Below are 26,135 nucleotides of genomic sequence, written 5' to 3'. Positions count from 1 at the left end.
TCGTTCGCTGGAAATCCTTCCTTGTCGGTTGCTTTGTGAGCTCTCTGCAAAATGTGGACTGGATTTGCAACCATTTAGAATGGTAGCATTTAGCAGCACCAGGACCTAAAACACGTCTCGTAAACATGTTCACTGCTTGGAAACACTGCGCTCAAAGGGTATGCAGTGTTTACAGTAATTGTGAGTCTGTTGGAAGCCAAACTACATGTAAGTTAAGTGTTAAGACGGAACAGTGGAGCTGGACATGTCAGTGGTTGTCGCCTCACAAACGCAGAATTACGTCATGTCACTTTCTACACTTTTATCGAGGTAAATCTTGACTTATTTCTTTATGCAACAACTGTGAATGTTGTCGCTCTGCTGCCCAAATGTAGCAGCACCTTGATTTTATTTCTCTTGTACTTGTGTCTGTCTTGGATTCCATAGAACGGATTTCCTGTTTTACTGACGTCCTTTTCAGCTCTTACACAGACCTTATGTTGCATTTGTTAAAACAAAATGATAGTCATGGAGAAAATAATAAAGGTGGTGTAGGATCGGAATGATATCGGTATCGGCCGATATATAAATTCAAGTATCGCCAGTTTTAAAATATATATACACAGTATACTTCAGAATACTTTGCAGGAGCAGAAGAGATTTTTTACAGTCACTGGAATGTGCGGTTCATGGAAAGATGCTCCACTTTATGTGAAACTACATTGCGAGCAGAGCATCTCACCGCTCTCTGAGTGAGTCACCACTTGCCTCACTAGTCTAAATGCTTGGATTGCAGAAATGTCACGAGTACAGTAATCTGGCCACTTTATTTACGACAACACTTTCGTTCGGGCTGAAAATATCTGCGGCTAATTACCAGACGTCTGCTCTCGCCGGTTGGACCCACGTAGCAAGTCCACGAAGCCGAGCTGGCACGTGCAACCCTGTGAAACTTTAAAGAGTGGAGTCTAGTTAACAGCCAATAAGGCCATGATAATGAGTCTGGGAGCCTTGTGAAGCCTTCAACAGTCTCTAATGGAGTGTTCCGTTTTAAGACGTTGCTCACTCCAGAACTCCGTCCTGGCTTCGCCCTCTTTAAAATTCACTTTGCTTTCCGCGGGAGTCAGGACTTGCTTCGTGTGCCGCGTGGAGGAATTTGGATCCGCTGGCTCTCATTAAAAGTTGCTTAACAAAGTGCAGGAGTGTCACCGTTCGTGCCCCACATTTGTTTTCCTCGAGTGGGTGTGGAGGAGGTTCCCGGGAACAAACAGGTGACTGTAATGGTTCAGCACCGATATGTGTTAACAGCCTGCCGTGAGTCATGTTGCAGATGATGCTGCAAACCCATTATGATGAATGAGATGAATTCAACGGCTCAAACAAGAGATCCAGCTGTGTCGCTTGTGTCTCTGTCACTATCCTTCATTTTTATTTAGTGTTACAGTATTAAGAATCCAACTGCTACTTCTACTGTAAATACTGCGATCACACCTGTAACTACTTTGCCTCCTCCTTTCCAGTCTGACTGAGTCATATATCACCACCAAAACGAACGTCATTTTCAGACCAAAACTACTACTACATTTGGTACTATATGATTACTATCTCTATTACCACTGATACTACTACTACTACTAAATCACATTTCAACAACAAATACCACTATTACAGTACTACTACTACAACTAGAAGTAGTTCTCCTAAGACTCCTAACAATAACACCACAATTACTTCAACGACTATTAAAGTACTACTGCCACTATGATGAGTACAGCCAATATAATCACTAATACTACATCTATTACTATCATCACAGCTGCAACACTGTCTGCTACTATTACTACTGTTATTACAACCGTAACTACTAGTATTATTTAAATGGCTTCTACTCCCACGGTCAATTCTGTGGATACTGGTAGCACTGGTAGTATTGCTCCAGGTAGCACTAGTACAGCTATTACTACTTGTGCCAGTACCACCACTACTTTTACTGCTGACTTCTTCCACTATTAGTTCATGAAAAGATACTACTGCTCCACCTGCATATAGTTACCGATAATGCTACTGACACTTGTCACTTACAACAACTTTGTCAGCAAGAAGTATTTTTTACTAATACTGGATGATCTACTTGTAATTATCCACGTGTTTTTGTTTCTACATATCTGGTACCTTTCTGGTAACTGTCAGTATTTTCTTTACATTTTTGCACCAAGGGAGCAGCGCTCAAATTTCGTTGTACACTGGACAATAAAGGCTGTTCTATTCTATTCTATTCTGCATTTTTATCACGCTCAATCGAGAGTGGCGTCAAACGTACGTGACGTGACTTTGCGCAACAATTTGGCGCGACACCCACGTGACTGCTGAATGTTGTCATCGCTCACACAAGAAGCTGTCAGACGCTCTTTTTCAAACACTGTGTCAGCGCGTTTGTGGACGCGCCCAGGGAAGCAAGGGGGCGTTGTTTGTCGATAGTGGCCGCGCTGAAGATTCCCGAGCGCTGTTCACACACGCGCGCAGCGAGATGATTCTCACAACCTGCGCGTCTCTCGACTGAATCACAGCCATTCATCTCCACTGCTTAACCCTCCACACACACGCGCGCACTCTCACACACGCGGACGTGCTGTCATGTTGCCTGCACCCGGTGACGGAGCCGGGACAAGTCGGTTCCACTGCGAATTTGGGTTTAATTGAAGCGCAGAAGCGCGTTGGCGTGTATTTAACCCGCATCCTTGCCTGACAGGAAGAAGGTTGCGATTGCTGCGCGCGTCCCCGAGCGGGCACGTGTTGGCTTGGCATGCCCACACGTGCACGCGCGAGTGGAGTCACACGTGGCTGTGGAGTCTGGTGAGGAGAGAAGGCGACACTGAGGTGGAGTCACTCACCTCAGATCCAGGATGATGATGACGATGGTGATGATGATGATGATGATGATGATGGTGATGATGATGACATATTGAGGATGACAACTATTAATGGGCGCATAGAATTATTGGACAAGAAAGGCCGCGATAATGTCTCCACAGAGGCTTTATAAAAACGTATTCACTGAAGCCGGTGTCAATCTGTCAGTTTGTGAAAACCATCTAAAACTTATCAATTCGATAAAGTTTTCAGAAAATGATATTGGAGCAAGGAGCCGTTGGTTAAAGTCCCAGTGGCTCCTGCAGACCGGCCCGAGCGGACACCAACGTGGGTGACATTCTTGCTTGGTTTCCACTAGTCTGTGTCCACTGTGTCAGCAAGTTCTGGAACACGACTGCCACCTACAGTCCCACTGAATTCATTTGAATAGGATTATTTCAGATATCAATATTTTATATGACAGAAAACGATACTTAGTGACACAGACAGTAGATGAGCTGCTTGGCGGAGGTATACACCTTTCTTTTCTTCTCTCACTCTCGCTCTCTCTATATATTTATCGTACTTTGTGTTGTTTGTTTTGTTGTTTATTTGTTTATTTACTTATTGTATATTTTAGTTAATGGTTTAACAAGAGAACCAAACAGCTAGAATGACATATACATATACTATTGACAGGATGGATGGATGGATGGATGGATGGATTTTGGTGGTTAGGCAACAGGCTACTTCGATGGACAGATGAACCATAGATAGATAGATAGATAGATAGACAGACAGACAGATAGAGAGATCGATAGATGGACGGACGGACGGACAGACAGATAGATAGATAGATAAATAGATAGATAGATAGACAGACAGATAGAGAGATAGATACATAGATAGATGGACGGACGGACAGACAGACAGACAGATAGATAGATAGATAGATAGATAGATAGATAGATGGACAGACAGACAGACAGACAGACAGACAGACAGATAGATAGATAGATAGATAGATAGATAGATAGATAGATCACACGCGCGCGCGCACACACACATATGTTGACGCACGGCAGCAGAAGGCAGCGTTGCACTGCAGACCAGACTGACGCGATGAGACAAACCTTCAGTCAAAAGTGAGGGCAAAACCAACCAAACCACTTGCGCATCAGGATGGACTCCTATGTGCGCGCGTACATGTCAATTCTCCATGTCATTCCGGCCGATGATGTGTCCACCGACTTGCAGTTTGGAGTACAAAAGCACTCGCCGGGTTACCGTCGACCTTCTTTCTCTCCCCCCCCCCCCCCCCCCCCCCCCCCCCCCCGCCTCCCCTCCTCCCATCCCGCCCCCATCCCTTGCAGATCCACGCAGCGGAGCGCGCCACGCCACTCAGTCTGGAGTGGCGCGGCTGTGCAGCGGCACAACATTGGCGTGTAAACACAGACACACACTCGCTGCGAAACGTGGGGTTTTAAAGCGAGACGAGAGGCGAGTGACTCCTGCTGGATTTCTCCTAAATAATCGCAGAAAGGACGAGCGAGAGGAGGAGGAGGAGGAGGAGAGAGAGAGAGAGAGAGAGAGAGAGAGAGAGGAGGAGAGTGGATCGTCTCGTCAGTGCTGCTGGTGAGGTGCGACGCTTTTCTTCAACATTTTTGGGGGAGCTGTCATTATCTTCTTGTGTTTGCGTGCGCGCGCGCGTGTGTGCGTGCGTGTGTGTGTTACCTAACGCCCTGCTGCTTCTCCGTAAGTATATTCCACTCATCTGATGTCAATTTAGTGTCCTTGAAAATCCGGGGGGAAAAGGCTGCATGCGAGCTGAAACCTTCTTCTCCCTAGAATAAACCTGGCTGCCGAGCAGTGTAAAACGCACCGTCGTTTAGAGGGAAATGTTGCTGTTTTTGGGGAGGAGGGGGGGATGAAATTAAACGTTCCATTATGGCGCATTAACCGCTGGAGTTTATGAAGCGACCATTGGTTCGGCAGATGAGGTGGACGCTTTTTTGGCTTGTTGCTGACAGACGGAGAGAGTTGAGTGAACAGTGAGAGAGACCTGCGCAGATCGTCAGCAGCCGCTTCTCCAGCCTCAAGCGAAAATTCGTCAGATCTGAGATCACACAAGGATTTTTTCCCCCCCTCGTTTTTCATGCCTCTCATTCAGCTCGGATATTCACAAAAGTTTGAGGATATAGACACCGGGATACACCGCCTTCCTTTTGCTGTAAGTCGCTCCTATTTTTATTGTATTTTATATATATATTTTTTAAACATATCCGCGCTTCTTATACGAGAATCCAGACGCGGATCGCGTCCCTACACCGCCACTGCCACTCAAGCGTCGAATTCAATTCGATTTCTATCCTATTTCAGCACCAAGGACAGCTCTAACTAAAACACCACCATTTGCGTAATTACTCCGCCACGCACGAATCGGTGCGCCATGCGTGTGTTTGCAGTTGCATTTTTAATTCCCACCCAGCCTTAAATATTCTAAAAAAAATCCTCCGGAAGATGCTGGGATGCTTTATTTCACCCCGGCGTGACTTAGAAAGTGTGCGGGATTTTCTCCACCGTTTGTTAATCTGCATCATCCCTGATTTATCAAATCCTTGTCAAGCACAGGATTTATTTTTGTGTATTTGTGTGTGTGTTTCATCCCAGTTCATAACAGAGCAGGCAGGCGGCTCCGTACTTTACCAACCGCCCGCTTGAAGATTTTTTTTTAGGTGGGATTTAGGTTGCGGCGTTTTCACATTGCGGGGAATATCAGAGGGGAGGTCGGCGTACAGGTGCTCCACTCTTCCCATCCCTGCTGCTTTAGTCATGGTGCGCCATGGATGCAGGCGTGGAGATGCTTCTCCAGTGACAGCCTTCCAAACACGACGGCTTCATTTCCATTTCACGTTGGCCAGGGGTGGTGACAAGTCTGGGATTATGTTGGAACAACGCCCCATATGACTTGGCAGTGATGGTGCTTCTCCTCTCTTGTGCGCTGCTCCTGACCTCCACCAGTGAAAGGTCCTCATAGTGCAGCCATGTGTGGACGGAGCAGGGCGGCCTCGCTGTGTCTGTGTGCTTGCTTGCTCATCGCCAACGGTGCACTCGCTGCAAAAAGGTAAGACATCCTCACTATAGAAACCATAATAACACAAATGTATGACCCAACTTCTGCTAGTTTGAATCCAATAAAAGCATGTGCAGATAAGGGAAATGGGAGGAGCTTGAAGTCAATGTATTTTTTGAGTTATTATCCATTCATTCTATCATTCAAAACATTCAGAAATATCATTATTTTTGAATGTTAAGGACTTTTAAGAAGAAATTGATGATGGAATATGAATGTGTGGCTTAAAAAAAAAAAAGCAAAAAAAGACCCTATTGGCTGCTGAAGTTGTGTATTTCCACGTGGAAGTCATAAGCTGCGGTGTGGACCATGTTCAGATCCCAAGCCTGATCCCACACCATGGTACACGCCGACGTGTGAGTGCCAAGCGCAGCCGAAAACAAACACCAACAGTGTAAACAACAGGCGGCCAGATGTTGCCCAAAAATGTATATCAATCGTTCCACGTTCACTGGGAGTGGATTCCTTGAAGCACCATGAGTAATCAACGCCCCCCGTGGAAATTCATCAGCTGAGCTCCTCTCACCATCCTGGGACGTCTTCGGAGTCCTGCAATTTTAGAGTGGTTGAATAATTTAGAGCCGCTGTCGCAGGCGGTTGATATAAATGAAGAGTGAGGCTTTTTGTTTTTTTTTTGCAAGTCAGCAGTGATAACACAGAATACGCCGCTCTAAAAATAGATATTTGGCTTGAGACAAACCGAAGCATTGAGGCTGGATGAGAGGAACATGTGTGCAGCAGGGCGGCTGAGGGAGAAGACAGAAGTGTTGATGTTCAGATGACCTGTAGATGGGGATGGTGTACAGTGTTTTATGAGCAAGTGGCCTCTGGCTGCCGAACACCTGGGTTCCTCTTCAGTTCTCCACCATATTTCCTTCCTTCAGCCACAACATTGCACAACATTGTGCGGTTCGCCACTTCACACTGACAACGACTTTCCCGAGCAAAAACCGACATCATTATTCATGAATAATGTCAGTGATCAATTCTTAAAATCCGCACCCTAAAACAAGCAAGTCCAAATTGCAGCCCGAGGGCCGGAAATGGTCGCTGTTGAGAATTCTGGAGGTCCACAACCCCTTGTATTAAACTCACGAATTGTTGTGAACCAGAAACCACCACATTTCTTCACTTCATTGTCAGTGAAAAATGCTTTTCTAGCCTCACAACTCACATGTGAAGCTAAAGAGTAGCGACTCTGACTTCTAAATACCGGCGCCTTTTACGCCTGTTTATGGAATGCTGAGTCAGACGACGACTCAAATCAGTCGGTGAGATGAACGGTGAAATAACTCTGGTCCACTAAGAGAAAGGCATTGGTGTTGACGCTTAGCACTAGCATTTTGAGTAAGAACCTCAGGTGGAATTGAATGTATTTACACTTAGGAGTGTCAATAGATTGCATTTTTTATCAGAATTAATCGCACTAAAGCTGAGTTAACTTGCGATTAATGCCAAATTAATGACAGATTTTTTATTATCAATACAAAAGGAAGATTGATTCAACACAAGACTGGCGATTAATGCTAACAACATCATGCTTTTAGCATGTTTTTGAGCCTCTTCAGTGCCACCGAGGGTATTCTAAAGCATTGTTGTCCGTCCTTGTACTGATCTGACCTTTAAGTTATATTTAGAAAAGATACGAAATGTGTGATTAATTTGTCAATAATCGCAAGTGAACTCAGCTTTAGCAGGATTGATTGAGACTCAAAATTTGACTCTATTGCTTTTCCAATACCAGGCTAAACAAAGTGAGCTTCATTTCACTTGGTTTTGCGACTGAAACCTTAACATTTGAAGGCGCTGTTGAGTTTACCGCCATCTTGAAGGCATCAAAACCCAAATCAGAGCTGGAAAAAATGTCATAGAAATAAAGAGTGAATTTGACATTTGAGTGATGTGTGAAGTATGTGCTGGGGCTGGTGAGGTGGTTACATTAACATGCAGGTCATATCGTGAGGGAGGGAGGTGATATAAGTGGACTGCTAACCTGAGGAGGTTGTCTCCATGTCATTGAGGTTAATGAGGCAGCTCTGAATATGTTTGAATAAGACCCAGTTCATTGGAGGAGGAACAGCACTTTTACTTTCTTCCTCAACATTTGCTGGTCTTATATGAAGCAAAAAAGTTCATATTCATGTAGTATTTCCACATTTGTAGTTAAAAACTTGCACCACATTTGTATTCACAAAGACACAGTGAGATAGATTTGGTGACTATAAAGTGCGTGACTCGCCACAGACGAGTCTTTATCAGTTTAAAAATTGCACTTGAAAATAGTGAGCCGTCAGTAAGTGTAAAAATGTATTTTCACGTGAATAGAGCTAAATATTCTTGCAGGGATTGTGATTTCATCGCAATGAAATGTGAAACCAGTTAACCGTCCCATGGAGGATTGATGTAATGTGATTCTTCAAATTGCTAACGGAGATCAGTTTGGTTGCTAAGCTGCTGCGTGAATCCGTTGGTACCATCGAGCCGCGTGCCATGTTCCCTCCCGGGAAGAACCGAATTTAAAAGGATGTTGTTCCTCACTCAACTCCGAGCCGCCGCTCATCCCTCCGTCTTCTTGTCGCCGCGAACCAATCTGGATGACCTCGCTCTCTCCTTCCAGCTTCCCAGCTTGTTTCCAAACACTGGCTGTTTATTTAGCACGCCACCGAACCACTGTCGGCCTGGAGAGCTCCGCGAGGACGGCCGCTGCATCGTCGGATATTTTGGAGCTTATTACCATCGCAAACACAATATGTACACAACCGCGGAGATGCGCGTTAATCCAAACACTTCCGACACATCCTGCCTATACATAATGTAATTACTGTATACGTCTGCTTATAAATGAAATATTCATGCATGGAGATGCAACAACTCGGCGCTCGCCATTAATGATTGTGAGTGTTTTCGGCGTTGCTCTGGGCGTTTTTGTTTTATGCTGAGCGCGAAGAGCAGATTCAGCAGAAGCCTTTGTGGTCTAAAATGGCATATTAAGGAATAAATAATGTACAATAGGGATCTTTTATTGGCCCATGCCGCGCTCACACGTGGGCTGCGGCGCATCGGCATGTGTCCCGCTCCGTCGTATATTTATACCAACAGAGCACGAGCGGCTCAGAGAAACACTGTCATGTTTGGATATTTGCTTAAAATAGGTCTTCACAGCTGCTGGATGATCAAAGATGATTCGCGACGCGGCGTCTTTCTGTTCACGGCTTCACAGTAAAGGCCTTTGAATTAGTGTTTTATCGAAGCTGTCCGAAGGTTTATGTGGTGGGAATGGGCGTGTTTTGTTTTTCGGGATCGGTGAGCGACCTTTCTTGACAAGTTCCGGCCCCTCCTGCTGGACGGAATGGAAGCTTTGAAATCCTTACACTGCAACTGAACCCCTAAGACCTGTAAAGTAAAGTGAGTCCGATTCATTCATTGGAATGAGAGAAACGACTTTGGTTCAAGGTTTGACTGGGCGCGCTCATACAGCTCTCCGCTCAGAAAGACTCCCAAGTCTTTCTATGACAACGGAGAGTCCACAGGGGCCGGGTATAGGTTCTTTTAATCTGACTAGTTTAATCTGCCCAGCCATCCATCCTCAACCGCTTATCCGTTGCCAGGTCACGGGGGCAGCAGCTTCAGCAGAGCCCTTCTCCCAGGCCACATCCACCAGCTCTGACAGGAGCATCCCAGTCCAGTGAAGTGACCTAATCCCTCCACCTGGTCTTGGGTCGACCCATTGGTCTCCTCCCAGCTGGCTGTGCCCGAAACCCCTCCAAATGGAGTCAACTGACTCCCCTGAACGAGGAGAAGCATCAGCTCTACTATGAGTCTCTTCCGATCAACAGAGCTCCTCACCCTGTCTTGAAGGGAGACCGCTGCCACCCGTTGGAGAAAACTCACTTCGGCCACTTGTATCTCGTTCTTCCGGTCATGACTCACGGCTCATGACCATAGCTGCGGGTCAGAATGAAGATTGCTTTGTCTTCTGGCTCAGCTCTCTCTCTCACACACACAACAACTGCTGCTGTGTGCTGATCCACCGACCAATCCCCTACCGCCTTAACCCCCCACTCGAGCGCAAGATGGTTCAATCTTTAATCCTTAATTGCTAAATTCCATTGAGCTACGACCAATCAAGTAAAGAGGATTTTATCATGAAGGAATCTCGGGAGTGAGTTCTGCCAAATATAACGTGTTGGGTTTCGTGAAGCTATATTTTCAAGGTACACGAGAGGTGCAACGGTAAATGGAAATTTCTGTTCGGAAGTCAGTTTGAAACGGTATGGAACTTCAGTCTGTTAAGACGCTTCTTTACCAGCTATGAAGAATTCCACAGCACAAGAATGGTTAAAACAGGAGACCTTGGTTGGAGTTTGTTGTCTCTTAAATCTGGAAATGAACTGCACAATCCAGTTCCTGAAGAGGTCATGTGGTCCGCGTGCCTGCCAGTCGGATCCGAGTACATGTCCTGTAGCACCACAAGAGACCATGGAAACACCTCGGTATTCCTTTCTGGAGGAGGTTTCTAGGAAAATCACTTCACTTCAGCTGCCGTGTGGCAGATCGAAGGGGAAGACGTCTCATGATCCGTAGATAAAGGAACTCCCCACTTTGTTCTAAACTCTAGCTATTTGTTCCCTGTCGAGAACAGTAAGCGCAAGGGTCACGCTGTCAACGGATGGTCTCCATGGACACATTAGCTGGCTGAGAATGTCACCTCTTACGCGGTTACTGAAGTCAAGTGGCTTGTAAACGCGAGTCATGGTGCGATCGTGGGGAAAACGCTGGCAAAAATCCATCAAAACCTGATCTTTATTCCGAAAATGCTGCGAAGATGGTCAACAATTTCAATGTTTTATGCTGACATGATTTGATCAGAGGTAGTTTATGGTTTAGGCCCAACCATTGTTACGTTATTGGTGATTCCCAGCAGGCTGTTGTGGATGTTCATCATCAAAAACTGTTCCAACTGAACGCGTACAGATGAGCGAATGCGCCATGATGTTTGAGCTCAGCCATTGTTTACTTATTGATCTACAGAAGGGGTTGGCAGTTGGATTCTCTCAGGGCCAACAGTTAATGCTGTGAGGGGAACGTTGGGTGAAATCAAAAATAAGTAACAAAGACGAAACAGACCTAAAAAGATGAAATGTAATAGGCCATGAAACCTGTTAACATTTTGATGCATTTATTTCAATATAAAGATTTACATACATGAACTTTCTTTTGATTATATAAATATGACTTCATATCATTTTCTAGTTTTAGTTGGACCTCATGAAGGCCGCAAAAATACAGGCGCAGGGCTGCATGTGGCCCACGGCCCGACCCTTTTTCCTGGTGCCAGAGCTTCCTCCTTCATCATGCAGGATCCTTGAAGATCCAGGGACAGTGCATACGAGAAGAAACCTTCTCTAAACTTCCCAACAATGTCAGAGATGATTGGAGGTCTGTGCTTCCTGCTGTGAGTTTCCATCAATGTCTCTGCTTTGCAGCAACAGCAAGACAGATGAACAGAACGAAGACAACTCCACGGTGTTCACCAAGATCCTGGACAGCCTTCTGGATGGCTACGACAATCGCCTCAGGCCCGGACTCGGAGGTCAGTAAACCCAAGCCCGTGAATGGATGGATCATGGCGAAGGTGCGTTCGTGAGCTCTGGCACGGACTGTGATGTCTTTCCCCACCTCCAGCGACAGGCCTTTGTCTGGTTAAAGGAATCACAGTGTCACTCGTGGCCAGATACAGAAATGTCATGAAGCTAGCCTTGTAATTTTACATCTAAATGCCATTTTATTATGACGGGTTCCCACTCACTCCATTGTCGTCGCTCCATTCTAACAAAAGGAGAGAAAAATGGCAGGAAAGACGGCGACAAAACCCAATGAGAAAAATAGATAAGGAGCGGGGACGGAGATAATGTGAGAATTGGTGTGTGATGGACGTGGCTGTGAAAGGGAGGCCAGCAAAAAAAGGCCCCGCCTTCACTCGCCAGGAGGAAATTATGAACCGGGATCATTCATAAGTCGTGCAGCTGTATCTCAGCGTGGAAATCAAAGGAAGGCGTCCAGATGGCCGTCACTATTGCGGCACATGTCTGCAGCCCATGTGTTGAGACACCGAGGCGCCGCCACGGTCATGGAGCTGACAGTGAAGCCAACTGAGGTGGTGACTGACATCCTAAGCCTCTCTCCTGCATAGGTGTGTTTAGAGTGAAGGCGTCAGGCGCCGCCGGCAGGTGGGCTGGTATTAACAGGTAGTTAGCAGATAATGAATGATCGTCGCTCACTCTGGCAATTTCCTGCTTCAACAGAGCGTATAACTGAAGTCACGACTGACATTTTCGTGACCAGTATTGGGCCGGTTTCGGACCATGACATGGTAAGACTCTTTTCGCTTCTGTAAATGTCAGTGGGTTTCACTGCGTCCTCCATCCACTCCATCTGTTTTTCTCCAGCCGATCTATGTGTGTGTGTGTGTGTGTGTGTGTGTGTGTGTGGCCTCACGGCAGAAAAATATATGTTTGGTGATTCAGTCCATTAACCTCTGATGTACTAATAAAAGTGCCACATGTGTGATATGTATTTACCAGGCGTCACAAACCGTATCACCTTATCCTTCATCGGTGCTTGTAAAACTGGATGTGTGTAGCGTTGAGGTGTGGGGTGGGGCAGGTGGTGACCTCCAGACAAGGTCAGTGTTGAAAAAGAAATAAAACAAATAAAATATATTGTTGACTTTAAAATGAAATTTAAAAAAAATAAAAAAAAGGAATTTATTTTGGATCAGAAAATATGTTGAGGAAAAAACTACTACTAAAACTATTAAACAGTAGTAGTTAAGTAGTAAACACAGTTTTTTTTTTTTTTTTTTTTAATGCAATATGAATACTAGTATACTGAAGTAATACTGAAAATAATCCGTGTCTATTTTGCTTAAATGATTAAATAAATTATTTTGCTATTATTAACAACTTGACTATATATATATATATATATATATATATATATATATATATATATATATATATATATATATATATATATATATATATATATATATATATATATATATATATATATATATATATTTCTATCATCATCCATGACCACATGATTAAATATTTGTTTCAAAATTTGAACAATGTATTTTAAATACAGACTTATTAAGTGAATAATAACATCAATATATTAAATAGCAAAAAAAAAGAAGTTTTTGAAATTTTTATTTTATTTCTTTTGTCGAATATTCTGGCAATAAATATACATGTTGCAAAAATAGTTTTGGGTGGAAACCCATTGCATTACTTGAGTGTGTTCTAGATGAAAATCAATGTGAAAATATTCAATTAAAAAAAATGGAGAAAGAAAAGTTGAAAGGAAGCGTATTGTATGTGGAAATATTGGTGAAAAGACACAAGAGTAGTGTGTGCGTCGGTGTCAGTGGGGAGTGGAGCTGAGGAATGAGAGTTCTGGGAAGGATCTTGTTCTGGAGTGAGGGACGAGTCCGCCTGCGCAGTCCTTCCCACCCACTTGACTCCTCCTGTAACCAGGTCGATTCGTTGCGATCCGTGGAAGCGCGCAGCGATCTGGCTCCTAATGATATTCAAATTGTGTCCGTGTAAAAGGGAGAAGCCACGAATCAGACATGAGGCAGCGCGATCCCACGAGCAGAAGCTGCAGCTGTTATTTGCGAGAATATGATCATTGCCCTGTGTTCCGGAAACCAATTAATTTCATCCAAATGTCTCTCTGGCTCTCCTTTAACACTCGGCTGTGCGTGAGTGTGAGTGAGTGTGCGCGCCTTCTGACGTGCTCCTGGTTCACTGCGGTGGCAGGCCTGGACTGCTGCGCTGCTGTGCAGCAGCCAGAAGGAACCGCTGAAGAACCTTGCCTCTCCTGCTCTCATACTTGGAGTCTGGGACTCATTCTCCTGAGAGAGCGGAGTAGATAAACCAGGCCCAGAGCAGATTATTACATTTGGCTCGAAGCAGCTGTCATTAGCTGGTTTAATAATCCTCCAGTTCTAGTTCCGAACTTTGACGCTGGGTTGCTGCACCTAAGGTGAGCAGCTTCTGGTGACCCACTGGCTGTGGATCCTCCAGTTCCTCATCACTTGGTCAAGTCAATAATCTCTTTATCTTGTCATAATTCGATTGTTATGAGCTACATTGGTGAGGTGTTGGAAAATATTAAGAAATAAAAAATATGACAAGGAAAATGCACATGCAAAATATGTATCTCTATATTTTAAATGTAACGTTCTCCGTCGACTTTTATGAATATTAACATCAATAACTGATCTTAAATGTAATTATAAATTTGATTATTTCATATTTCATTCATAATCATGCAAAAACATACAACTGCAACGATAATTCAGTTCTGTTTATTGGAAATACATATAAAGTCATTGTATAAAACATTGAAATTAAATTAAATAAAGAAATGATAATAAAATTGAATTTAATAGAGACAATAAAAAATGTAAATATCAATTAAAAATATCAATTTTTGGTTTATTTTTATTCTATAATTTCATTATCAGATCTGAACTGTAATAAATGCATTATTTACAAGCAACACAGTGAGCTATAAAAACAATTCTATTTATGTTTATTTAAATATATGAAGTGCATTATATTTATCGAACGTTACAAAGCAATAAACAATAAGCATATTATGTTAATAAGGAAATAACCCACTTTTACAGATGTCCATGAGACAATAAGGGTCAATTCAAATCACACCTCAGGAACAGAAGAGAGCATTTTCTGTTTTCTTAAACTGATTTGAGGTGGAATGATGTTGACTCTAACTGTCCTCCACCTGCAGGAGTACACCATCGATGTCTTCTTCAGACAGAGCTGGAAGGATGAGAGGTTAAAGTTCACCGGTCCCATGGCCGTGCTGCGCCTCAACAACCTCATGGTCAGCAAGATCTGGACCCCGGACACCTTCTTCCACAACGGCAAAAAGTCAGTGGCTCACAACATGACCATGCCGAACAAGCTCCTGAGGATCACAGAGGAAGGCAAGCTGCTCTACACCATGAGGTCAGACACACTTCCGTGCACCTTTTGTAAAGTTCGTATCATGAAAGAACATTGCAGTGCATTGTTGTTCTCAGTGGGTTTCATGTTGCGTAGCATTGCTTGTCCTTCCTTGTAAAATATCATTAACACTAAAGAACGTGGTGCAAAAGGTTTTAGCTACTACTACTGCGAAAAATTTGAAAAATACTAGTTTTATTCAGTGAGAAGTTTACATTGCGGTGAAGGCTCGGCGCCGCAGCAAGCTTGGCTGCATATTTCAAATATTGTGAGGCTTTTACACTACAGCTTTAATCTTCTTTCATGTACTTTAGATGATCGGGTTGGTGTGAGACCTGCACCTGATATGATGACCGGAAAGATCAGGCTTAAAGGTAGCAGTTGGACGGAGTGAGGTGAACGCGACAAACCAGGATCTTTTGTTCTAGCACGCTTACTAGCAAGAGAGGCAGGGGGCGGGGCCCATATTGCTGTCACAGATGAGCGAGATGAGGGACGGATGGGAGATTAGTGTGTCACGGGTGGCCTGACATGCTGTTTTTCACCAAGCTGTCAGAAAATAGAAACCCGGCTCAGGGTAGCGGAGCGTTGCCGTGGAGGGGAAAGCAGACAGAGTTCAGAAGTGTGAAGAGCTGGGCGGGACGTCGGGAACCACACTGATGCTCTGCTCCTCAGCATTCAAACTCGAATGAATTGTGAGTTTAAATGGAGCGTCAACAGAAATTTATATTGATCACTTTAAGGCGACCTAGAAAACCTCTGCACGTCCAAAACAGAGTGAAAAAAAACAAAAAAATGTGATATTTTATACTTAAACACAGACAAAAAAACAACAGGACAAATGCACAAAACTATGTTTCTTTCTGGTTAAAATTCAGGAGAATTTTTTTGGCTCACAGTTCAAGTTCCGACCATTTCCATCGTGGTTGTGCGGTTTGTCGAGTCTCCTGAACTGCCAAACGGAGCCGGATTCCTCCCTAATGTGTGTGACTCTGTCCAGGCTGACGGTGCGAGCTGAATGTCCCATGCACCTGGAAGACTTTCCCATGGATGCACACGCTTGTCCGCTGAAGTTCGGCAGCTGTAAGTGGCCGCGCACACAACCTGTCATACGTGTTCATGACCACACACCGACACACATGATGCGCTGTCACTACTTCAGTCGACTGGAAGTGTGACACCCTCCCCACCCCCCGCCCCCATCCACCGTGCCTGTGCACGAGGCTGGGATAAGGGATGACAGTGTGGTAACATCTGTTTTCCCCGAGGAGCTGTCTGCTCCGGCCCCACTGCTCCCGCCGTTCAACCCTGCCAGGACTCTCAAGACCCTGCAAGACCCTGGCAGGCGAGCACAGTAAAGGCCGGTGTTTATCGGAGTCTTGGCTGGCCGCAGCGTCACACCAGCTGCTCGCTGCTGACAGAGCCTGCAAAGAAATGATGCAGGACGGGTCACTTTTGCGGAGCTGGACTCGCCGTCCAGCTTGGTCCTGTCCGTAAATATTTCAGTGAGAAGCTCTGGTTCCGATGCTGCAGTCGACATCCGTCCTTCACTCAGCGGCCGCGATGCGGCTCTGACAGGTCCGCCTGCCTGCCCGAGGCCGGAAAAGTGACTTTGAAGGTCACGTTGTCCTGTTGGGATGTTTTTGTGTTTGTTTCCTCATGTGTTTTCGGGGGGCGAGTCTTGACATGATAAGACGTGATGTGATGTTACATAACAAATGAGATCATTTTCCAAAACCAGACACCACAAGGATGGTGCTTGGGCACAGACTTCCTTTGATGTCACTTCGAGGTTGTTTCTCTTCTCCATCCGTGGTCACACCTATCCCTCTTCATCTCCTCATGTTTCTTCAACGTCATTGGAGGTCTTCCTCTTCTCCAGTCTTGGTCCAACTCTGTCTCTCCTCCTCACGTGTCTGAACCATTTGGCATCTCCAACTTTGTCTCCAAACATCTCCACACGTCCCTCTAATACACTCAACTTTGACGTTGTCCTTTATATTCACTCACACTGACCACCTCCGTATCTTCATCTCTGACTCATCTAACCCCTGGTTTTTACAGAACTGCTTTAATTCTAGTCAGAGACAGTGTTTCCACGAGTCGCAAATATCCACATCAATCTTGAGTACAGTGGTTCGTACTGGCAGGAAGTCAGTGTACGTCTTGAAACACAACCACAACACATCTGGAGGACATTTTCTCATGAGCACAGTGTTCCAACAAAGCTGGCTTAAATGCCCATAGCGCATTTAGCACCATGAAGTGGCCTCTCCATTTGGTGAGGCAGGACGCCAGGCTGCTGGCATGTTCGGCAGAAATGGGGGTTACACTGACTCCTGAGCCCCGAGACCATGCGGGGACCTGAGGGACCAGGTTATATTTGTGACCGTTGAAAGGGGTTTTTGTGGACACGTCTCTGCCTCCTGAAGTCCACATGTGAGTTTTAACATTTTAGTTAACTCCTGGACGGCCACTTAAATACAGTCAGAGGGACAAGTTTGGCCCCCGGGCCGCACTTTGACATACGCCTTGGCAGTGATGACTAGTGATGGGCTGATGATGCTTCATGAAACTGTGTCCTCACTTTCAGAGTCCACTTGCTGCTACTCTAACATCAGCTTCATCCCCACCCTGCCTCCACTCTCTTCATCGCTTCCCTTCATATACGAAAAATGACCCCCTCTCCTCTTCTTTCCATGCACCTCCTATGGTGAATAGTGTGAGAATAAAGACAAATACATAGGATTAACGTAAGCACAATTTGAAAACTACACAATCCTCCTGGTAACAACAGGTTTGTCCCTTGGTTGTGTTGTTATGTAGTGTCACTGGCAGTTTATTTTTAGGGCGTGCAATCATGCAAACCCACTCATTTCCATACTCAAGCCATTCTTTGATGAAGCCAACGTAAGAACAGCAATCACGTCTCATTTACAAGCGCAGGTCTGGGGTTTCAGCATCATGATGGAGACAAAATAGCTGTTAGATGAAAGGCAGAGAGTTCGGAACAACTCTGACCTCATTTCGCCGGCGTCCTTTTGTTCACCTAAATAAATATATAACAACGCTTGTGTGTTGCTCACGCTTGTTTGTGCGCTGCGGCTGTTATTTTTAGATGCGTACACCCGTGCCGAGGTGGTCTACGTTTGGACCAGAGGGGCGGCGCAGTCGGTGGTGGTGGCGGACGACGGCTCCAGGTTGAACCAGTACGATCTGATGGGCCAAAGCGTGGACTCCGGCGTGGTGCAGTCCAGCACAGGTGCGTCTCGCCTCAAACCTCAGCCTCATTTGAATGTAGGCTAACGCCAGTCGCCCATCAGCGGACGCTTCATAAATAACTTGAAAGCCGCATCATTTCATCTGCATCGCCGGTCTGAGCGAACGGGGCTCGTGACCTAGATTGATTTCCCCATTGGCTTTTAGATTTCCATTTTGCCTCTCAGTCCATGGCAACGTTCAGCACAAAAAGGAGCATCTGAGGCTGTACGCTTCTTTGTTTGAATGAGTTATTTATCCTGCGTGTGCACGCTACCATGCAGAGAGCCTGCTATATGCTGCGACTCATAAACAACGTCCAGACACGAAGTCAACATGCTGGCCTCATCGAAGGAGCCATTCCGTCCTGCAGGAAAATGTATTGCTTGTTTAAATGTCAGTGTTTTTTTGTCGTCCTTGTGGCTGTGTGAGAGCGTGTGTCTGACAGCTCCCAGATATTTGCAACTTCAACACAGTGCATGAAAGAGGTGCTGAAGATATTCAGCTTCTATGTTGTGTTGACATTTCTTTTTCTCTGGGGAGAACAACGTCAATGCTATATGAACTAGACTGGTCAAACAGAACTCACAATAGGAGCGGTTTAATCAACACACATAATTCAAGACTAGGAAACGGAAAACCCAACTCTGTAACTTGTGATGAGGCTTCATGAAACAGAGCTCAGTAGGTGGCGCTGTGAGTTTAAATATCTTGTGAGGCTTCATTGACATGTTTGCTCAAATCTATATTTTTTAGAGCATAAAGTGGAATAAAGTTAAACTGAGGACAGTGTTTCATGAAGCTTCATGAAACAAAGTTCAAATGGATCACATCAGAGTAAATGCAACCTCTTTTTATTGTCTTCACATTAACAGTGTCCTGGCAGCAAAAACCACCGCTGTCATAGAGAGAGATAAGTAATGTCTCTTTACTCTCTTGGTACCCAGTCTGAAAAATTAAAATCGCCACTGGCCCAGTAACTCGTGATGAGGCTTCATGAAACAGTGTCCTTATTTTCAGAGCTCAGTAGGTGGCACTGTGAGTTTAAATATCATGTGAGGCGTCATTGACATGTTTGTTCAAATCTATATTTTTTAGAACAGAGAGGACAATGTTTCATGAAGCGTCATGAAACAAAGTTCAAATGGATCACATCAGAGTAAATGCAACCTCTTTTTATTGTCTTCACATTAACAGTGTCCTGGCAGCAAAAACCACTGCTGTCATAGAGAGAGATAAGTAATGTCTCTTTACTTTCTTGGTACCCAGTCTGAAAAATTAAAATCGCCACTGGCCCAGTAACTCGTGATGAGGCTTCATGAAACAGCGTCCTTATTTTCATAGCTCAGTAGGTGGCGATGTGAGTTTAAAAATCATGTGAGGCTTCATTGACATGTTTGTTCAAATCTATATTTTTTAGAACAGAGAGGACAATGTTTCATGAAGCTTCATGAAACAAAGTTCAAATAGATCACATCAGAGTAAATGCAAACTCTTTTTATTGTCTTCACATTAACAGTGTCCTGGCAGCAAAAACCACCGCTGTCATAGAGAGAGATAAGTAATGTCTCTTTACTCTCCTGGTACTGCGATGCTGCCATGGCCACGCCCCTTTTACTGTGTACCCCATTAGAAAGATTAGAAAGAAAGAAAACCCAAAGCAGAAATCATCAGCATTAAAGACCAAACCCTGAAGATGACAAAGTAAAATTGACATCCATGGAGGAAAAGTTGCACCACCAAAAAGAGGCCACCACAAACGCAACAAAAAAGAACCAAATGAGAAAACAAAAAAAAAACCCAAGTAGAAGATGGAAAACCCAAATATAGTCGTAAAATACAAAATATCCAACGCAGAAATTAAAGAGTACGAACACTAACCTCAGACTACAACATTTAGAAGATGCCAAACAACACGGCGAAATCCCAAAGACGAACGTGAACCTCAAGCAGACAACAGAAAAAAAGTGGACTGAAACGACAACAGAAAAAAAGTGGAGGCTGGATCCTGACATTGCAAGAGGAATGCGATGAGTGTCACTGTTTTTTTTTTCCCCCTGTCCATCTCTGCAATCTAAGAAAAAGCTGTCACATGCTACACACTATTTCAGACTTCAATATATTGCATTGCGCATCTACCTGACTGCGTTCCCATTTCATCACGCCGCAGGAGAGTACGTTGTCATGACGACCCACTTCCACCTGAAGAGGAAGATTGGCTACTTTGTGATCCAGACGTATCTCCCCTGCATCATGACGGTCATCCTGTCTCAGGTGTCCTTCTGGCTCAACAGAGAGTCCGTCCCTGCAAGGACTGTCTTCGGTGAGTTGCTCTTTCACCGTCCGTGTCATGTGTTTTCCGGCACCTGCGTCCGCGACAACCTTGTTTTTTGAGACCCTCTTGTCGAGTGTTTATTATCCTGCGGTTGTGAAACGGAGTTGATTATCGCGAGCAGCGACGGGATTGGCTGCCGAACTGTCGACATTATTCCTGCATCTATTCAGTGCTACTCAGACAGTCAAATGGCGACCGAGATTTTGATGTAATTGCTGTCACAACCACTCACAAGGGCCTGTCTGCTGCAAGAGAACAAATCTGTTTTTCGATGGTGAAGCATTTTATTAAGAGCAAAAATATGACGTAGCGGCCAGGAAGAGCTCCACTGTATTCAAATGTAATTTGAAAAAATGAATGACTCGAATCTGCGTTACGTAAACGCTACCGGGGAGAAAAACAAAGCCGTTTAAGTCGCCACTTTTCAGGGATTAACTGGTCCTCCTGTAAGGCCGAGGACCGGATGCGTACGACTTTAAATACATTCATTTAGGAGCGGGAATTGAACCCTGGATGATACAGTCGCAATGAATGGCTTCACCCACTTAGTTTGAAAACAACCAGGATGAACCGTAAACATAAAAACTAAATTGAGGAACCAGCCGATTCCTGTCTCTCCGCCGGTCTCCTGGCAACCGATGACATCAAAGATGTATTGATCTCCTCATTGCTTAAAAAACACCGATATAATTAGCATACTTCTCCATGTTTCCCGTGCTGGTCCTTTAAAGAGCAACGCAAGTGAAGGATTTGACGGAGGACTATTCAGTCCACGACTCATCTTCTGTTCTCTGCTGCTGTGAACAAGAGCTTTAATCAGCCGGAGCTGGCTTCAATAGAATTTCAAGTGAGGAGCTCAGTGTGAATCCACATGTACGTGCGCAGAATGTGCATGCGTTGGACGTGGGCGCGCGCCTTCGCCGACAGTGCGCCATGTTTGTATGTGTGTGTGTGTATCTGTCTGTCACACTGAGGTCTTACATAATAGGGCCCAAAAGGAAAGCTCTGGCTCGTCTGCAGCAGGCGAGAATGTCCTTGGCTTACCTCGCTCGGCGCCCCCTTCTTTGTCTTCTCGTTCCTGGGCCATTGCTTGAAGAGCAACTCTGCCTCGGTGTGTGAGGGCGAGTGTTTGTCACAGCCAGTTACCTGCATTGCTCATCACATGTCGACCACGTGTGTTGCCGTGGAGCCAGTTTGGCTTCATGAGGCGCAAACACAAATCGATGCTCAGCCATACATTCCAGCGAAGGTTGGTTAGGTAGGTCATCCGGCAGATTAATGCACATCAGCGCTGACAAATGAGCTGGTTCTCCGGGGAGCGCGTGATGTCCGTATCAGCGTAGATGAATCATTAAAAAGGCATCGCAGACAATAACAATATTTCAGTGGCTAAGTCAAAGATTTACGAGCGGAATCAAACCATCATTTAACATGTCTTAAGTGCTGCTCGGATGAAGAAGCACACTCCGCTGTAGAGCACCTTTAAAGTATTGGATTTTGATTCTCTTATTTGACCGTTTCTGAGCCAAAACTACCAGTCTGTTTCTCACAAAAGCTGGTTTCCTACTGAAAGATTTGTCACTGGTTTGTTTTGTTATGAATAATAATAACTGTGAACCAAGATTGTGGAGCAAGCCCAACGTATTCTCTCTCCGGGAGAGAAACATACTGACCGTCCAGAGTGTTGGAGCTGAAATCTGCCTTTCACGTTCCATGTTGACACACAGACTTCTGAATGAAATGTTCCCCTCCTGCGGTGAACGGTTGAGGTTTGGATGGTGATGTCAGGGGACCATACGCTAGAATGAGATTCGAAAGTTTATAGGCTTCAAATGTTTCTTGTCCCGCGGCCCTAAACCTGTGATGGATAGAGGACTGTCTAACCCTGGGGTTAGGGCCGCAGTGGGTGCACTGTCTGGTGCAGCCTGACACCGTATTGGTTAACCTATGTGTGCTTGTTTGGTCTCACCAAAAACCTGCGCCAACTGTGGCCCTGGGTTCGACAGTCCTATGTTGGATAGTCGATAGTAGGAGAGGAAACGTTTGATCCAAATTGTAAGCCTCAACATGCAACGTGGGAAGCTGCTGCGACGCAATAGTCCACTTGGCCAACGGCAAAATGTGTTGGAAAGCTGGGATCCACTTCAATAACCAAGTTGTGGTCTGCTTATTCCACAACAGCCTACAACTATCGGCATGCTGTTATACGTTTAATCCATGCTGTGGTCATATGAGAGAATTTTCTTGGAATACTGAGTCGGAATCACATTGAAACTGAAGAAGCAGTTGGCATCAGGAGCAGCATTATTCTTTCCTTCAGGTGCATCAAGTGAGAGAGGGAGGCAGGTGCCGACGCTTCAAACGCGATTCCGAAATAGCACAAATCAGAAAGCGAGAACGGGTGTGAGTACAGATGGTAGGAGTGGCCCGATATGATCAGGCGCTCTCAAAACACCGACAAAATCGCGAGGGAGAGGAAACGTAGTTTGAATCTCAGGCAGTAGAGGAAGAAGAATGAGCCCTAAGTGTGTGTTCAAGGCCAACAAAAGGCAGCTCAGATCGGCCTTTAAAAAGAGCAGAGAAGAACCAGCACAGGAAGAGAGCGACTAAAATAAAAGCCTCCGGAAGTGGGTTGTGAGGAACAAGATCCGCGATAACAAACTGGTGCTGGTGGGAGCTTCGGTCGTCTGCACCACATGGTTGGATCACCTTAAAAATGCATTAAATACACTCTACACTCTATACAAACTCGCTCAGTCTTTCCTGGTAAAGGGGCTCCTGATTCTAGCTTCCTGATAGTAGGTATGAAATGCTGATATTAAACATTTATAAGCCAAAAATGAATTTGCTTGTATTGGACTGAATCTGTAACAACACAAGAATGTAGAAATATTACGATTGTGCTTCGGCACCGATGTGACCGGGGCTTTGACAGGAACATTTTCAGAATACAGATGAAGACAAACAGCCTCTGATGCACTACTGTTGTAGGTGCCTTTTAGACACGCACCTTGTTATGTAGGCTACGTTGTGCTCTCAGAGCCTCTCTCACGGCTGAACGAGTACCCAGGTGACTTTTACATAAAAGTCATGACAGCAATCTTTCTAGGTCAGTCTTGTAGCGGGTCAACAATCTCACCGTCACTTGTGCAGCGTCTGTGGAGCTGCACAAGTGAGATAAATAATGGAGATGACCACGCAAGAGTCGAGCGCAGAGGACAGTTCATGGTGTTTCACACCGTAGTTTGGGTTAGTTTGAGAGAGAAATTAGACATCGGACGACACTTGCATGAATAGGTGTGTTTGTTATTGCAAAAATGTAATCACAATTATTCAGAATATTGCCATATTCACTCACAATTTATCGCTTTTTATATCTGTTCTAAATGTACCTGAAAGGAGGACTTAACAGTACATCAAGTTATCTGCAACCTGAGTTTTCACCAGGCTTGTTGTGTTGTTTTATACCTGTTAAATGAAATATTGAAAGCTTCATCATGTAAAATATTCCAGGGACACTCCGGTCGTAACTTGGTTCATTTCGACACTGACTGCAAATGACTTGAGTCTTGTCAAAAGAACCATCTTTAAGAACCAACCCCTCTTTAATCTTCGCTCCCCCTCGAATCGCACATCAAAAATATTACTTATAGATTTTTTTAACATTAACATATTTTTCATTGGGCACACGACATGCAGCACACTACTTTAAGTCATCGGCTGTTGGTTTTGGTTTGCCAAAACATTGAGATGTTGAACAAATCATCATAACTGGCGTAAACATTGCTCTTACTGAATGGAGTTTTAAAGTAATTCAAGTAATTTCAGGCCTTTTCAGACAACTTTCATGAATAAAGTTGGTGATAATCAAAGAGAGCAACAGCTGAATATAAATTTAAACTATTTTAAAGTTTACATCCCAAGTTTGTTTATACTCAGGAATCCCTCCACAGTTCACAGGCTCATATCTTTTCCTTGATATATTCCTTGAAATATAGTGCATTAACTCGGTATATTTCATAAGAACGCAGTATTAAACTTTTACCTTTAAATATATTTGGCCTTAGAAATAGAAAAAAAATGTCAATGTGCAATAAATTTAAATAAATATATGGGAAGCTGAAGCAGTAAAAGCGTCCACAGGAGTTTTGCACTAGTTTATCCGTATCCTGCCCACAGACGAAGGCGAAAATGACTTGGTAAAAACAAAGAAATTCTTTATCCGGAGCATATAGATCGGCGCTTTAGCAGTTGCTAAAATGAGCGTTTATTTCACCCCGTTAGGATGATGTGCCATCACAATAGCTGTCACTTTCCCCTTGCTGTTCCTGTCAAGCCGGCAAATAAAATGCGGCCATTACGACTATAAAAACACAAAAACAATAACCGCGATCTCGTCGACTCTCGACACGGGTCCATATTTCCAACACAGACGTCCAAAGTTTGACAGGCCAACCCCATTAAGGTGAACAGACGCGGCATTGAGAACATTGTTTAAAGTTCATTACGGCACCATAAAGCTCGGCCCCGGCACTCAATCTTTCCTAAAGGCTGCCCTCTAGATGAATAGGCAATTTAAAAACACTGCTGCGGGTCGAGTTATCTTATTCATCACTCTGCCGATTAAAAGCCAGATGACTTTAAAGCTAGTTTTGTGCGTTTGATTCATGCGGACCATAAAAGAAAGCGGTCACTATCTATATAGTCCGCCGCTCTCTTAGCTAGCATCATCGCCGCTAATCACCTGAGCGAGTTATTTGTTCGCTTGCCTTTAGCGCTGGTTAATGTTTCTGCACATTATGACATAACTCCCTGCGAGGACGTGGGTGTGTGTGTGTGTGTGTGTGTGTGTGTGTGTGGTGAGGTTCGACAGCATGTGTGGCATGAGAGTGTCGGAAGGAATCAATGTGTCTTGGTGCCTCTGTGATAGCTGTGATTGCTAACTGACAGCATTGTCGGCAGCTTGTGTTCCGAAGACAACTGTTGGAAAAATGTTGCGTTGCTTCTGCGTGGATACGCGTCATGGGCTTAGTTCAGCAGCAAGTCCCTCCATTTAACCTACGGTGATCGCTATCTCTTCATGTCCCCTTTCGCCACATCCATCAACCGTGTTTGTTGCCTGCCTTTTAACCATCTGGCCTCAATAGCTTCACTCCGTTTCTGGTGTGTCAAACACCAATGAATGGAGGCTGCCAAAGACAAAGTGTTGGAGAGGCTGGACCACAGGATTTTCATGCTCACCATTGGCTTTTTGCTTTATCTGGTGTTGTCGTGTTTTTGCATGTATTCCCTGTTGGTAAATGGTTCAATGCCAAAGTGAGCCTCTTTAAGATCTACAAAAAAAGGCTCCTTCAAAAAAAGACCACCAGAGTATGTTCAACATTAAGATGCTAGCATGTTAGCTTCCAATACCACTTTCATGATAAAAAAAGTCATCACCACAATGCTAGCTACATACTTGCAACACAATTCAAAGTATATTAGTGGGGTATCTGCACCTTAAATTCAAGTACAGGATTTCAAGGTGAAGCTTAAA

The 26,135-nt window shown here is 44.6% G+C and overlaps 1 protein-coding gene across 5 annotated transcripts in view; it reads left to right on the top strand.

Moving 5' to 3' along the window:
* Positions 1–4,235: 4,235 nt before the first annotated feature.
* Positions 4,236–26,135, top strand: part of gabra1 (gamma-aminobutyric acid type A receptor subunit alpha1) — a 34,705-nt gene continuing 12,805 nt past the window's right edge. The window contains exons 1-9 of one of the 5 annotated variants that reach the window (XM_053846360.1): positions 4,566–4,584; positions 5,000–5,059; positions 5,851–5,953; positions 11,449–11,555; positions 12,268–12,335; positions 14,789–15,009; positions 16,007–16,089; positions 18,125–18,268; positions 20,435–20,587. In XM_053846360.1, coding sequence (XP_053702335.1) covers positions 5,874–5,953; positions 11,449–11,555; positions 12,268–12,335; positions 14,789–15,009; positions 16,007–16,089; positions 18,125–18,268; positions 20,435–20,587 — 856 coding nt within the window. In that variant the 5' untranslated portion in view covers positions 4,566–4,584; positions 5,000–5,059; positions 5,851–5,873. The other 4 variants (XM_053846359.1, XM_053846357.1, XM_053846358.1 and 1 more) reach the window with 4 other exon arrangements.

The sequence above is a fragment of the Synchiropus splendidus genome, chromosome 17, assembly GCF_027744825.2.
Source record: "Synchiropus splendidus isolate RoL2022-P1 chromosome 17, RoL_Sspl_1.0, whole genome shotgun sequence".
NCBI classification, from domain to species: domain Eukaryota; kingdom Metazoa; phylum Chordata; class Actinopteri; order Syngnathiformes; family Callionymidae; genus Synchiropus; species Synchiropus splendidus.
Note: the sequence above shows the minus strand (reverse complement) of the source record. Positions and strands in the feature narration are given on the sequence as shown.